The following is a 12,417-nucleotide window of genomic DNA, read 5'->3' as shown; positions in this document are numbered from 1 at the left end:
ACCTCATAAATTCTTATAGTTCCTTTCACCTCTGACAACCGGCTTATTTATATTCGAAGTTCACAGTTGACTTGCTGCCTGTAATTGTTTTGTGGGAAAAGGAAGCTGAAGGAAATGCAGCTGGGTTTTTGCCTGTTGTGTGCTGCAGTACTCATGAGGGCTGTTTTCTGAAACCAGCCTCTTAGCAGCTCTCTTGGTCTGTGTCTATCTCAGCTCTTGGGCTGCAGTTCTTCACTTATAGGAAGATGGTACTAGAAATTCTGGACCATCGAAGTCAGTGATCTGCCCAAGACACGCCCCTGGGAGATGTAAAAACTGCTCCCTGAAACTCGGATGCTGTGCTCTCTCAGCTGCACACAGCATGAGGGAGGGGGATGGGAGATTCCTGTGCCCAGAAGAACTTACTCCAGGAAGCTCAGACATGCGGCGGCCTGATACCTTGGCCAGTGTGTAACAATGATAGATCCCGTCTCAGTGCCTAACTTGCTCCACATGTGCTCCTGTGCATCCATGGCTTCAACATACAGAATGAACGGGGCTCTGCTGGGATGTCCCATTTAAGCTCCGAGGGTGCTTTTCACAGCCTGGTGTGTGTCTGAGGCCAGGAGGCTAAAGGGTGGCAGAGAACAACTTGAACAACTTGAGGTTAAAAGCCAAGTAGAGCTTCTCCGTGGTAAGGAGGCAAAGGCTTAACAATGAATGTCAGAAGGGGAAATTAAATCTCAGGATATATTAATTGAGTTTACCATTTAGCCCTGCCAAGATGCAAGTAATTTTGTACAAAAACCATCAAATGGTTTTAGTGTCACACAGAGAAGGCTCTCATTTAGTTTTTAAGTGTGGGCTTTACGGGGCTTGAAAGAGACATGTGATTGGAAGGCTTGGGGCTGGAAGGTCAAATAAAAGAGCCCAGAACATGGTGGAAGAAATTGCTGTAAAGGTTGTGGCAGAAACTATGGTGAGATAAGAAAAACAGAGTTGTATCCTGTGCCGGCACATTTAGTGCGCATGTTATGAGCTCGCATGTTCGGTCCCAGAACCCAGGGTCCTGATAAGGGTCACTATCGGTTGGAGACTATGTGTCAAAAACCCCAGGGACATTTCTACAGAAGTGTCAAGGCAGGCTCTTCTGGAAGCAAACTTCTGAGCCGCCTTAGAGTAAACAGCTGTTTAGTCCAGGCTAAGTGTGTGTTTGTGGTTCTGTTAACAATTATTTGAACCCAAAGAACACGTGGAAGAGTGTGTGATTCTCAATGTTTAGAGATTTTGCTACAATTAGAGCATATAATTCAAGCCTGGAGTCAGGTGTTATATAATTTCATCTTTGGTCTTAACTGAGGGAGTTTGGTTAAAAAGAAATATTGGGAGGTTGTTGTCAGAACAGGACACGAGGTAACCCTATCCTTGAACAAGGCTGTAGGCAGAATTCTCATATCACTAAAATCTGGCCTTATGGACTCACTGCTTCTTCCACCAGAAATAAGGAGTTTTGAGTACTTTAGTTTAAAATTGACACTGGTGACTTATGAGACTAAGGAACACTAGGTTGGGGCAATAGGCAGAGGTGTCTCTGAGGGGATGCTTAAGATTTGACATTTACTGTGCTGGCAGCTGGCTGAACCTATCCAGGAATTTGTCTTACGGTATTAAACTCCAGTTTGAGCAACCGGATAGCAGGGTTTTGTCGGCATGCTCCTCCTTAGGGCTCAAAACCTTGTCTGTATCATCTCTATTTTGAGACAAGAGCAAAACAGATGGGGGCGAGGGGGGAGGGGGTGGAGAGCTTCCATGTTTACCATCAGTTTCATAATGGGTGTAGTTGATGGGTCAGAAATTTGTCTTGAATCAACAATACCATCGTGCTATGAACACAGAGGGTCAGACTGTCCTCACTGAGAAAGGTAGGAGCTGAGCTTGAACTGTGAGATGGAAAAAGGGAGGAAAATCTAGTCTCCTTCCTTTAATTTTAACTGTTGCAAGTTTGGAAGGAGAGAGATTGAGATTCAGTGGGCAAAGGAGGAGCTGAGTTAAGGGGGTGAGGCTTATACAGTGGGAGGCTGACAAGGCATAAACAGGCTAATATGAAATAGAAACTCCTGAGGGTCTTTACTAGTGAGCTAGTGGAGATAAATCCCAGCTGTGGAATTCCCTGGGATGGCACTTTTTTTGTCTTTTTAGGGCCACACCTGCAGCAAATGGAAGTTCCCAGGCTAGGCATTGGATTGGAGCTGCAGCTGCTGGCCTATGTCACAGCCATGCCAGATCCAAGCCGCATCTGTTAGCTACCCCACAGCTCATGGCAATGCCAGATCCGTAACCCACTGAGCGAGGCCAGAGAATGAAGCCAAATCCTCATGGATATTAGTCAGGTTCTTTAACCACTGAGCCACAACAGGAACTTCTTTTTGGGGGGGGAATAGCACTTTCAAAATACAGAGTCCTGGGCCAAAAAGACCCAGTCCTCTGCATGGGTGCAGGTGTGTGCAAATTTAAAACCATGATGCAAGCTTTCTTTCTTTCTTTTTTTTTTTTTTTTTTTTCTGCTTTTTAGCGCCGCACCTTCGGCATATGGAAATTCCAATGTTAGCGGTCGAATCAGAGCTGTGGCTGCAGGGCTCCACCATAGCCACAGCAACGTGGGATCTGAGCCGAGTCTGTGACCTACACCACAGCTCATGGCAATGCTTAACCCACTGAGCAAGACCAAGGATTGAACCAGTGTCTTCATGGATTCTAGCTGGGCTCTTTTCTGCTAAGCCACAACGGGAACTCCCAGGCTTTCTTTTCTCTTAAACTTGACCTCTGATCTCCACTCCTCCCCTGCCCTCCACGTGAAAAGCATTCTCTTGAATTTGTGACTTCCTTGAGGTCTGTCCCAGTACTCTTAGAATATTCAGCAGCGTTTCTTCTAAGAAGGCTGACTTCTCCCTGGACTTCTGCAGAAGCAGCCCTCTCTTGGGAGAGCTTAGCTTCACGTTAAGGGAAGCCAGGGAAAGTTCTTCCCAGAGCCTAAGATATGAGTCCAGCAGGAGTTAGTGGATACATGTGGGAGCCCTTCTCAGTGTGGTTTGGGAAAGATGTCTTTCCTTCACTCATCTCCTCCAACAATTTAAGTGGGAACTGAAGGAGGTTGGACCTCAAGAATTAAATTAGTTCTTCTTGATTGATTTCTTGGTTACTTTGTGGTCTAATACATTTTCTCAGAGTCCTAAATACCTAACAAGTGAGGACTGGGGGAAGTGGGTCCCTTAAAGAGTGGGTCCTTAAGGAAAATACCACATGTTTGTTGGAAAGCATCTCCAAAAAGAAGGAATATCAACATAGTCCAGGGTTTCCAATACAACAGCGTGAAGAAATGGGATTTTACCTTCATCCTCAAAACACCTTAATGAATGAGGTTTTGGCTGAGCAGTGGGGAAAAGAATTTCAGAGGTGCATATCCTTTAAGGAAGCCCCTGCTTCTGACTCAATGAAAGGCACTCTTTGGAAGTTTGATGGTTAGAGAATTTCCTGGGGTTCCCTAAATGCTGCCAAGAGCAGTCTGGAGCCTCATTGCCAAGGAAGAATGCTCTTCTCTGTATGCTGTAGCCAGAATTCTGCCTGACAGCTTGTCCTCTTCCCTGGGTCTGTCTCGGGAGAGGTGGACTGGAGTGATTTGTGGAAGCGCTCATGGAAAAGGAAGATACACTCAACCATGAATGTCAGAAGCCGAAATTAAATTTCAGAATTTATTAGTGAAGCAAGCTGCCTTTGCCCTATTAAAAATGCAGGTGAAATAGGGCAAAGGCCATGGAACCATTTAAAGCTCCTCTAAACGTGGTCTCTGAGGAAGAGGCAAAGGCCATGGAGACTCACCCAGGTCTTTTACGGTGGGTGCAGAGCTGTGCACCATAGACGCCTTAGGTGGTGAGCGTACAGTGCTCCAGGGCCCCTGGCTGAGGGCCCCAGGAGGGGAAGAGCAATGATTAGCAAATTTGCTCGACAGAGTTTTAGCTCACTAACTTGGCCTTTAGAATAACTCAGACAAGGTCTGAGAGGAAATTTACCCATACTCAGTGAGTCCCTTCTTCAGAAAAGTACAAATTATTCATATCAACACTACAAAGGAAATGCTTAACAAAGCAAAGCCGAGTGCTTCTCAAGGATCCTTAACACGCTAAAAGTACGTATTAAATGCCACGAATAATTAATGAAACCCATTAATTTATCAACTGTTAAATGTATCCTCATTCTTAGACTGTCAGCTGACCGAGGGCAGGACTGTATCCTACCTTCAGTGCCTGCAAAGTGCCCTGCACATGGGTGCTCAGAAAAATGCTGGTTTAGTTGAGGAAATAGTCATGACATTCATTAATGACAGGAATGACAGGATCTGCCTCACATGAAATATTTGGTAGGAGTATAATGTCTGGAATTGATCTTTGTCTGATCAGGGAAGAAAGGACTTGAACAAATAATTGTAAACACGATTATAGGGGTATGCTTATAACTTTCACATGCTAACGCTTATTCTTAAAGAAGAATAAACAAATAAGCACTGCTTATTGTCCTATAAGTAGAGACTGGTACTGCTTAATCTGGTGCTCTGATATTATTGTATTTCATTTTTATTTACTGATTAAAGGAAATCAGTTAATTACTGATTAAACTATTTAGTCCATTCATTTTTTTCAGCCGTAGTCTGAATATAGCATGGCTCGAATAGATTATTTCTCAACTTGCTCAGTGCAGTTTTATTATACTTATACAATGTAAGCCATTTCATTTACCAAAGGCCTGTAATAGTCAAAACCTATCAAAGACACAATTAACTTTGAAAATGGAAATGTAGGCAGGAGGCTAACTCATGGATTGGCCATTTCTTTTCCCAAAGGGAGGCTTAGGCATTTGCCGTTCACTGTTCCCAAGGGCATTCGAAGAATTTTGCTTTCTCCTGGTAACCCTGCCTGGCCTCCTTAGACCATTGAGACTATTTACTGTTGAACTTGCTTCAGCATTCTCATCCTAAAGACCTGCAGTGTTGCTTTTTTAAGAGAATCAACAGGCCAGACCACCAACCAAGACTGGAAAGCCTAATTCTGTTTTCTTTATTTTGATCGGTTTGAACAGCAACTATGACCAGGGGAAGGCTCGACATTGGTCTGAACGGCTTGCGGAGGAAATTTTTTCCCCCCAGTGGTACCTCTATTGACCCTGGCTTTGGCGCTGCTGCGGCTCCGTGTGTACAGCATCCCTGTATCTCTGAACGCTAATGAAGGACATCCGTATTTCAGAGCAGGAAGCTGATTTCCATAATGTATCTCTAGGCAGTTTCAGAACCAGGACGCGTGCTTTCTTTTCTCCCAACCTTTTAAGAGTGAGTTAGAATAGCAACACCCAGTGTTAAGCAAGGGCACTGCTTTTGCTGTATCATCTTTGGAGAATTTCCTCAGTATAGTGGAGTCAAGTTTCCTTCTTCCTGCCGGGGTGTTAGAGGCACATGTCAGGGGAGGCGGCGGGGGGGGGGGGGGGCACCCAAGTGCTCGCTGAGTTTACAATCAACAAATTCTTCTCCTGAGGACTGGAGTGCAGCTGAAGGGTCTATCTCCTGAGTAGCTCTTTCAAGGACTTAACCATGAAAGCAGCTCCTCCTTCGAAGCTCTTATCTTTCCCACCCTCCTCACAGCTGCTCCATCACCTCTGTGCACAGCGACCACAACTTCGTGGCTGCGCCTGCTGATTTATGCCTCTGAACTGGCTGAAGTGTCGTCTGCCGATTAGCCTCAGGGTAATTATAGTTGGCATATTTGCAGCATATTTATCTCCTTCCTCAGCTCACTTGGCCTCACGCTGACTTTGTTTAGTCAACAATCTGACAGATTACCCTGGTTTTTTTTTTTTTTTTTTTTTCTTCTTCTTCTTCTTTCCATTGTACCTGCACTTATCTCCCAGTCACAGATCACCTTAAGGACTTTGAGCGAGAGTTTCCTATTTCTCTTGACTGAGAATAGCTTTTCCCTGACATGTCCAAGAGTCCAGATAAGGGTCTTGCTTCAAAGCTGCTCTGAATTCTGTAGGTATCAGACAGAGGGCTGGTGGTTATCATCTAAACCCCTCCAGAGGCTGTTGTTTTCCTGTCTTCTCACCTTCAGAGTTCAATCTCAACCGGGCTGGGTTAAGCCTGAACACTGCCCTAAGAGGTAACATCTCCTACCGATTCTGAGAACTCCCTTTAATGATCTTTTAAGGCTGGATTTCATGCCAAGTTTGGGATCTTAAAGGGCAAACAAAGGAAATAAACACAGGCTTAAACTCATAGTTGACAGAAAAATCATTTTTCCTGTCATTAAGGGTACATTTGGCCAAAGTGGATTATATTCTTGGTTACATCAACTAGTGAGCACAAGCATTTTCTTTCATTGTTCTAGTTGCTGTTATTTTGTTCTGTTGCCTGTACCCCTTGCCGATTTTATGAAATACACTCTGGTCTAATTTCGACAAAAAAAAAAAAAAATCTGTTCCATGAAATAGCCTCTTTTGCTGGTGTTAGAGGAATTGTGATGTTTCTTAGCTGTGAGCTCTCATACACTGGCATCATCCGTGCAGTCTGTGGATGCGGCTACTTTGTGGCTAGCTCCTGGTACAGGAATAAGTTCCCAGAGTGGGTGTGTGACTGCTGTCCTTAGAAAGGCCTCTTTGCAGGGCTGGTCCTTGCTGGCATCTGGGAACATGACTGATAATTTGCTCCCTACGCCGATATAAACCTTTCCAATGTCATAAGGGTCTCTTATTGTATCTCACCTGTTTCTACAAACAATGTGGTCTATGCCATCACCTGCTTTCCTCCTGGGAGTGTGGAATTTTGGCAGGGTGCCTGCATGACCATCCCCCAGGAAAAGCCTTGGGTGCCTAGTCTCTAAGGAACTTTCCTGGGCAGCAACATCATCGCACGTATGTTGCTGTGTTTCTGTTGCTTGTAGGAAGAATGCTCTCTGGGTGACCCCTCCTAGGAGATGGAAAGCATAAGGAAGCCAGTGTGTGGATGCCTCTGATTCCACCTGTGTTTCTTCCCTTGATGATCCCACTGGATCATTGTCATAAATCTGAACTGTGAGTGAAAATCGTATTCTGTGCCCCACAAATCTTATAAGCAAATATTTGAATGTGGGGTGGTCTTGGGGACCCTGAAACAGCTTCCTCATTGGTTGCTGTGAGAGTCTAGAAATATCCTTTTTTGATGGCATCATCCTCAAAAATGCTGATCTGGGAGTTCCCACTGTGGTACAGTGGGTTAAGGATCCAGTGTTGCCACAGCTGTGGTGTAGGTTGCATCTGTAGCTCAGATTCAGATTCAGTCCCTGGCCTGGGAACTTCCATATGCTGCCAGTGTGGCCAAAAAAAAAAAAAAAAAAAAAAAAAAAAAGTTGATCTGATCCCTAAACTTCTTGGTTTCTCATGCCTAATTTCAGCTAAATTTGCCTGAAGAACTAATGTTTACTTAGTTTATGACTATTCTTTTACTTCCCTAGTGGAGATTGCTTTACTCTATTTATTCTTTTGTGACATAATCTGTAAAATTATTTTACAGGCAAAATCTATGCCAAATCTAACTTCAAAAGTAGCTGAGCCACAAGTAGCTTCAAAACTGTCTCAGCCACAATGGGAACTCAGCAGGTTAAGGGTCCTATGTTGTCTCTGTGAGGATGCAGATTTGATCCCTGGCCTTGCTCAGTGGGTTAAAGATCCAGCATTGCCACAAGCTTTGGTGTAGGCGGCAGATGCCAGTTCGAGTCTGGCATTATTTGCTGTGGCTGTGGCATAGGCCAGCAGCTGCAGCTCCAATTCAACCCCTAGCCCAGGAATTTCCATATGCTGCAGGTTCAGCCATAAGAAGGAAAAATAAAAGTAGCTGACAAGCTCCATCATTATCAGTGCCTATGACTGAATGTTACATTTTAGAAGAATGTATGTAGAAGAAATTCTGCAATAGCACTAGAGTTAACAGTATTTTTGATGGGTCCCTCAAAAGTGTGCCCAGATACATAACAAACTCTCCGTGTTGGTTAATTTTATTTTATTTTTTGTTTTTATTTATTTATTTTTTTGCTTTTTAGGGCGACACTTGAGGCATGTGGAGGTTCTCAGACTAGGGGTCAAATTGGAGCTGCAGCTGCCGGCCTACACCACAGCCACAACAACGTAGGATCTGAGCCGTGTCTGCAACCTACACCATAGCTCACAGCAACAATGGATTCTTAACCCACTGAGCAAGGCCAGGGATTGAACCTGCATCCTCATGGATGCTAGTCAGATTCGTTAACTGCTGAGCCACATCGGGAACTCCTGTTGGTTAATTTTAGGATTTACCCTGAACTAGATATTTTCAGATGCCATCAAGAACTAATGGGATAATGTCAACATGATCGTGAATATTTGTGTTGTTCAAAAACATGTCTTTATGTTTTTGCTCTGGGGCAGCTTTGTGCTCATGCATCTGGGTTATGCCACACGTTGGTCATCAGGGACTGTTCTAACTGCTCTCTGTAGAGCAGCAGCTGGTGTGGTAGATGCTAAGAGTAGGGACCAAAAAGTGATTCTACAAAAAGAACAGAAAGTTCAGGATAGCTTTGTTGTTTAAATTAACTTTTTAAAGATTAATGTGTTAGGGCAATAAGATCAACATTCACTCTATGAGAATCCCTGGTTATAAAAAATAGGTTTTGCCATGGAGTGAAACACACCTTTAAAATGAAGTCTTTTTCAGAAGTGATGGGATCTCATAGGTTGGTTTCATACTCCTGAATCCCTTCATGCTCAAGGGTGCAAAAAGATATTCTATTTTAAGAGCTCTGATTCTTTGCAAAGGGGTGGATGCCAGTGCCATTAAACAGACTCGGGCCTGTGCTTATTGCTAATATTAATAATTTAAAATATTTTATTAGATCCAAATAGTAAGCATGGGAAGCTAGAAGGAAATATTTCCTTGGGCGTAGAGCCAGCACTACAGAAATTTCTAAACGCTGTCTTACCATCTAAATGTTGTCCTACCTAAATGCTGTGAGGTCTTGCCAGCCCTTCTCGTGGGCTTTGGGTGTGTTCAAGACCCTGGAAAAACATAAAATATTTAATGACCTTTCAAATCAGGTATTTCAACTGAATGTCGGACTATATCTGCCCTGCTGAATAAGGAAGTGTTCAGTCTCTTATTAGGTAACTTAGGCAGAAAACATAATTTGAGAAGAAAAAGTATCATTTAGATTTTTTTTGGAGGGGGTGAGGAGTGGAGGGATGAAAAATGAGTCAATTTTATCTAGATCAACAATTTGAGCTACTTATTCAGATCAGCAATTAGCTCCTATTTCCCTAATCTGGACAGGTATTCTCTGCACTGCTCTTTATTAATGTCTGTCTGTCTGTGTCTGCCTCTCTGTCATTCCCTGAGATAATTAAAGACCAGCTCAGGTTTCTCTGCGTTTCAAGTAAGGACCATACAGCAGTTTCCAATATACTTGAATAATGTCAGTGTTGCCTTAAATGGGCCATTGGGAAATAACACTATTAAAGACTGCTGAAGGCAAATCTATTAATTAAAATGCATTTTAAAGCTTTCCTCAAAAACATCCAGATACACAACCTAAGAGTGAGTTTTTGGACTATCCCTAAATGCCAAAGAGATGCAACCATTGCATAAACTGAAATGTATGTTTTAGTCTTCACACCTTGAAGATTTGGTCTTGCTTGTCCCCTGGCAGCAGTTACATGTCCCACAGGACGGTCTGATGCATGAGCCATTATGGGAAATAACAGATAAATTACTGTGGACTCAAATGAACCCAGGACTTTCAGTCAAATTACAAAAGTTCGAATATATAAATGTGGCTGGATCTCCTAGCACACTCAGAGATGCCCCGAAAGGTCCTATATTGGCTATTTTCAACATTATCTAAATACAGGAGCAAAAGAGATAGCTCGCATGCATATATATCTTGTGCTTAAATATATATATGTGTATATATCGATATTCTATTGATCACCGAATAGATATTTAGGTAGAACTAGAGAACTGATGTAGTTTTATAAATAAGCAAAGGCATTTACAGTACACAGCAGAGACAGAAAAAAAGTGAATTGAGACATGGAACATACCATACTCTGGGACTTGTCCTGTCCCACGCTTCAGCAGCAACCTCACTCTTCTTCCTCCAGATTTGATGAGCTCTATTGCTCTGGCATGTGTCATGTCTCTCGTGCTCTCTCCATTGATTTCAATGATCTGATCTCCTACCTGTTAATTAAAGAAACATCAAGTCAGCTATAGATGGCTTTATTCAAGTTGCATTTCTAAGAGATTAGAGAAGCAACTGTAGATGACTAGTTTCCAGAGGGCATCCGAACAATTTGGTTGCAGCCTGCTGCTTCTTAGAGGAGGCTAATCCCTGGCTGCATCTTCAATCTGACCACCAGACTTTATTTATCTTTACAGAAATTCAAATATTAGACCATGGAGGTTGTAATGATATGTCACTTAGATTTAGCCAGTATGGCAGGGGCCATAGTTAAACTACTTAGGGTTTTCTTTAAAAAAAACTAGGAAATATGTTTGATAGTGCAATTCAAAATAAGCTGACACCTCTGCTTTGAATCAAGAAGTAAATATTTTAAAGCCTTTTCATTGAATACAAGCCAGCTTTGGGCTCAGGCAGCATCTAATTCAGCGTGTTGGATGGGATGATTGGTTTTTGGGCCCCTCTGAGAATTTTTGTTATGCATCATTTAAATTTCCCTGGGTGCTATTGTGATATCGCCTTCTTTGTAAGTAGTGGTTGGTTGATATTCAAGTTTGATGATGAATTTTCTATCACAGTCAAAGCTTTGAATTAAGGATGAGATTCTCCATTCTCCACACATGACTAATGCCCTTGCTAAATCTTTGCCATGCTTACACCTGGTTGCCAGAAACTGTTTGGTTAAATACCAATCCCTCTTGAATTGCGGGAAATGCCTGGGTTCCATAAGCAATTCCCATTTAGCCTTTGTGAACAGATATTTGGAATAAAAGAGGTTCCACCATGAGCACGTCGTGTAACTCCCACAGTACCATTTCAGTCAGGCACCTCTGAATTAAAATATGGTTCATTTCAGTGCAAGTCACTTAAGACAAATTAGTCAGAAAAAGCACAATGAGTTGCTTTGCAAAAATGCAATTTTAGTTGGGTCCCTGAAAGAAAGCAGATCTCAGCCTAAACTCAATAACACGGACGGAATTGCAAATACACTCCCAATGGGGGAGCACTCTCCAGGTGGGTACTGCTGGCTGGGTAAGAACAGGAACAAAAACTTGATGTCACAATGGCAAGAGGGTATTAGGATAAGCCCCTTCTCCCAAAGTGGGAGGAAAGAACAAACACGTCTTTATTGTAGCAAGGAAGTGACAACTCGACCCCAAAAGGATTCTCTAAGGGGCAAGGATTCCGGTGTAATGAAGGTAAGGACGGTCCCCGTGTATGCTCGGTGGCCTTTGGAAGTGTGGTTTTTAAGGCAGTGGAAGAGGTTGGCCCATTGGCACGACCTTCACATTCCACAGAATAATCACAACAGACAGGACTAAATTAACTTATTTTAGGGCCATTGTTTGCACCATTTTTCTTTACTGGTCTCCTTTGCTGTTTCCCAGGAGGCAACAGGCACAGCCTGAAGCCCAGCAGCTGGCAAGCCAGTGGCAGAAGTAGGACCCATTATTCCTCTCCCAGGTGTCCTCCCCCATGCCTAGAACCTCAAAGCACAGTATTAAACTGCAGACATAAAACAAAAGTTCCAATGAAGTTATTAGAATGGAGTCTTCATTCCTGGCCACTCTCTCCAGACTCACATGTGTGGAGATTACTAAACATCCTCACCTAGATGCCCAGCGGGCTGCTCTAGCAGCATCAGCAGACGACTTACCATCTTTCTCGCAGAGCACTTTGCCCTCCCAACTCCTAATCCTAGTTAATAGCACAACCATCCACCCAAACCAGGAACTTGGGGGTCCTGCTGGGCTCCTAGCTCAATTCAGGGCCTTACCCGGATTATTCTAATACTCTTCTGTCACTCTCCCACCGATATCTTCTCATCATCACCACTGTCATTCTTCTAAGGGACAGCCCTCCCCATGGCCCCCAGGCATGATGCTGACCGAGGCATCTAGGTCCTTCCATATGCCACAGTTCTCCTGCCTTCTCCTCCTTATAGGCCCAGTGCTCCCCCAACCTTCCTCAAGGCCAAGCTCTCTCCCCTGGCATGCATTGCTAGACCCTGACTTCTCCTCAACAGAAGTGTTCAATCCCTCTGTTCAGTCAGCACTGCACCCCACTCTGCTATCTATCACATCTCAATACAGAATTATGCCTGTCTTCCCTCGTAGACTTTGAGCGTCTTCACTCCACAGACAATTTCTCA

General features: G+C 43.5%; 1 protein-coding gene across 14 annotated transcripts in view; it reads right to left on the bottom strand.

Annotated features, from left to right (window-relative positions):
- Positions 1 to 12,417, bottom strand: part of MAGI2 (membrane associated guanylate kinase, WW and PDZ domain containing 2) — a 1,324,507-nt gene that overhangs the window by 57,840 nt on the left and 1,254,250 nt on the right. For 13 of the 14 annotated variants that reach the window (XM_021102528.1, XM_021102530.1, XM_021102529.1 and 10 more), the window contains one exon: positions 10,126 to 10,264. In XM_021102528.1, coding sequence (XP_020958187.1) covers positions 10,126 to 10,264 — 139 coding nt within the window. Of the gene's footprint in view, positions 1 to 8,240; positions 9,085 to 10,125; positions 10,265 to 12,417 lie in introns of those variants that run through there. The other variant, XM_013979797.2, reaches the window with a different exon arrangement.

The sequence above is a fragment of the Sus scrofa genome, chromosome 9 (assembly GCF_000003025.6).
Source record: "Sus scrofa isolate TJ Tabasco breed Duroc chromosome 9, Sscrofa11.1, whole genome shotgun sequence".
Taxonomy (NCBI): Eukaryota; Metazoa; Chordata; class Mammalia; order Artiodactyla; family Suidae; genus Sus; species Sus scrofa.
Note: the sequence above shows the minus strand (reverse complement) of the source record. Positions and strands in the feature narration are given on the sequence as shown.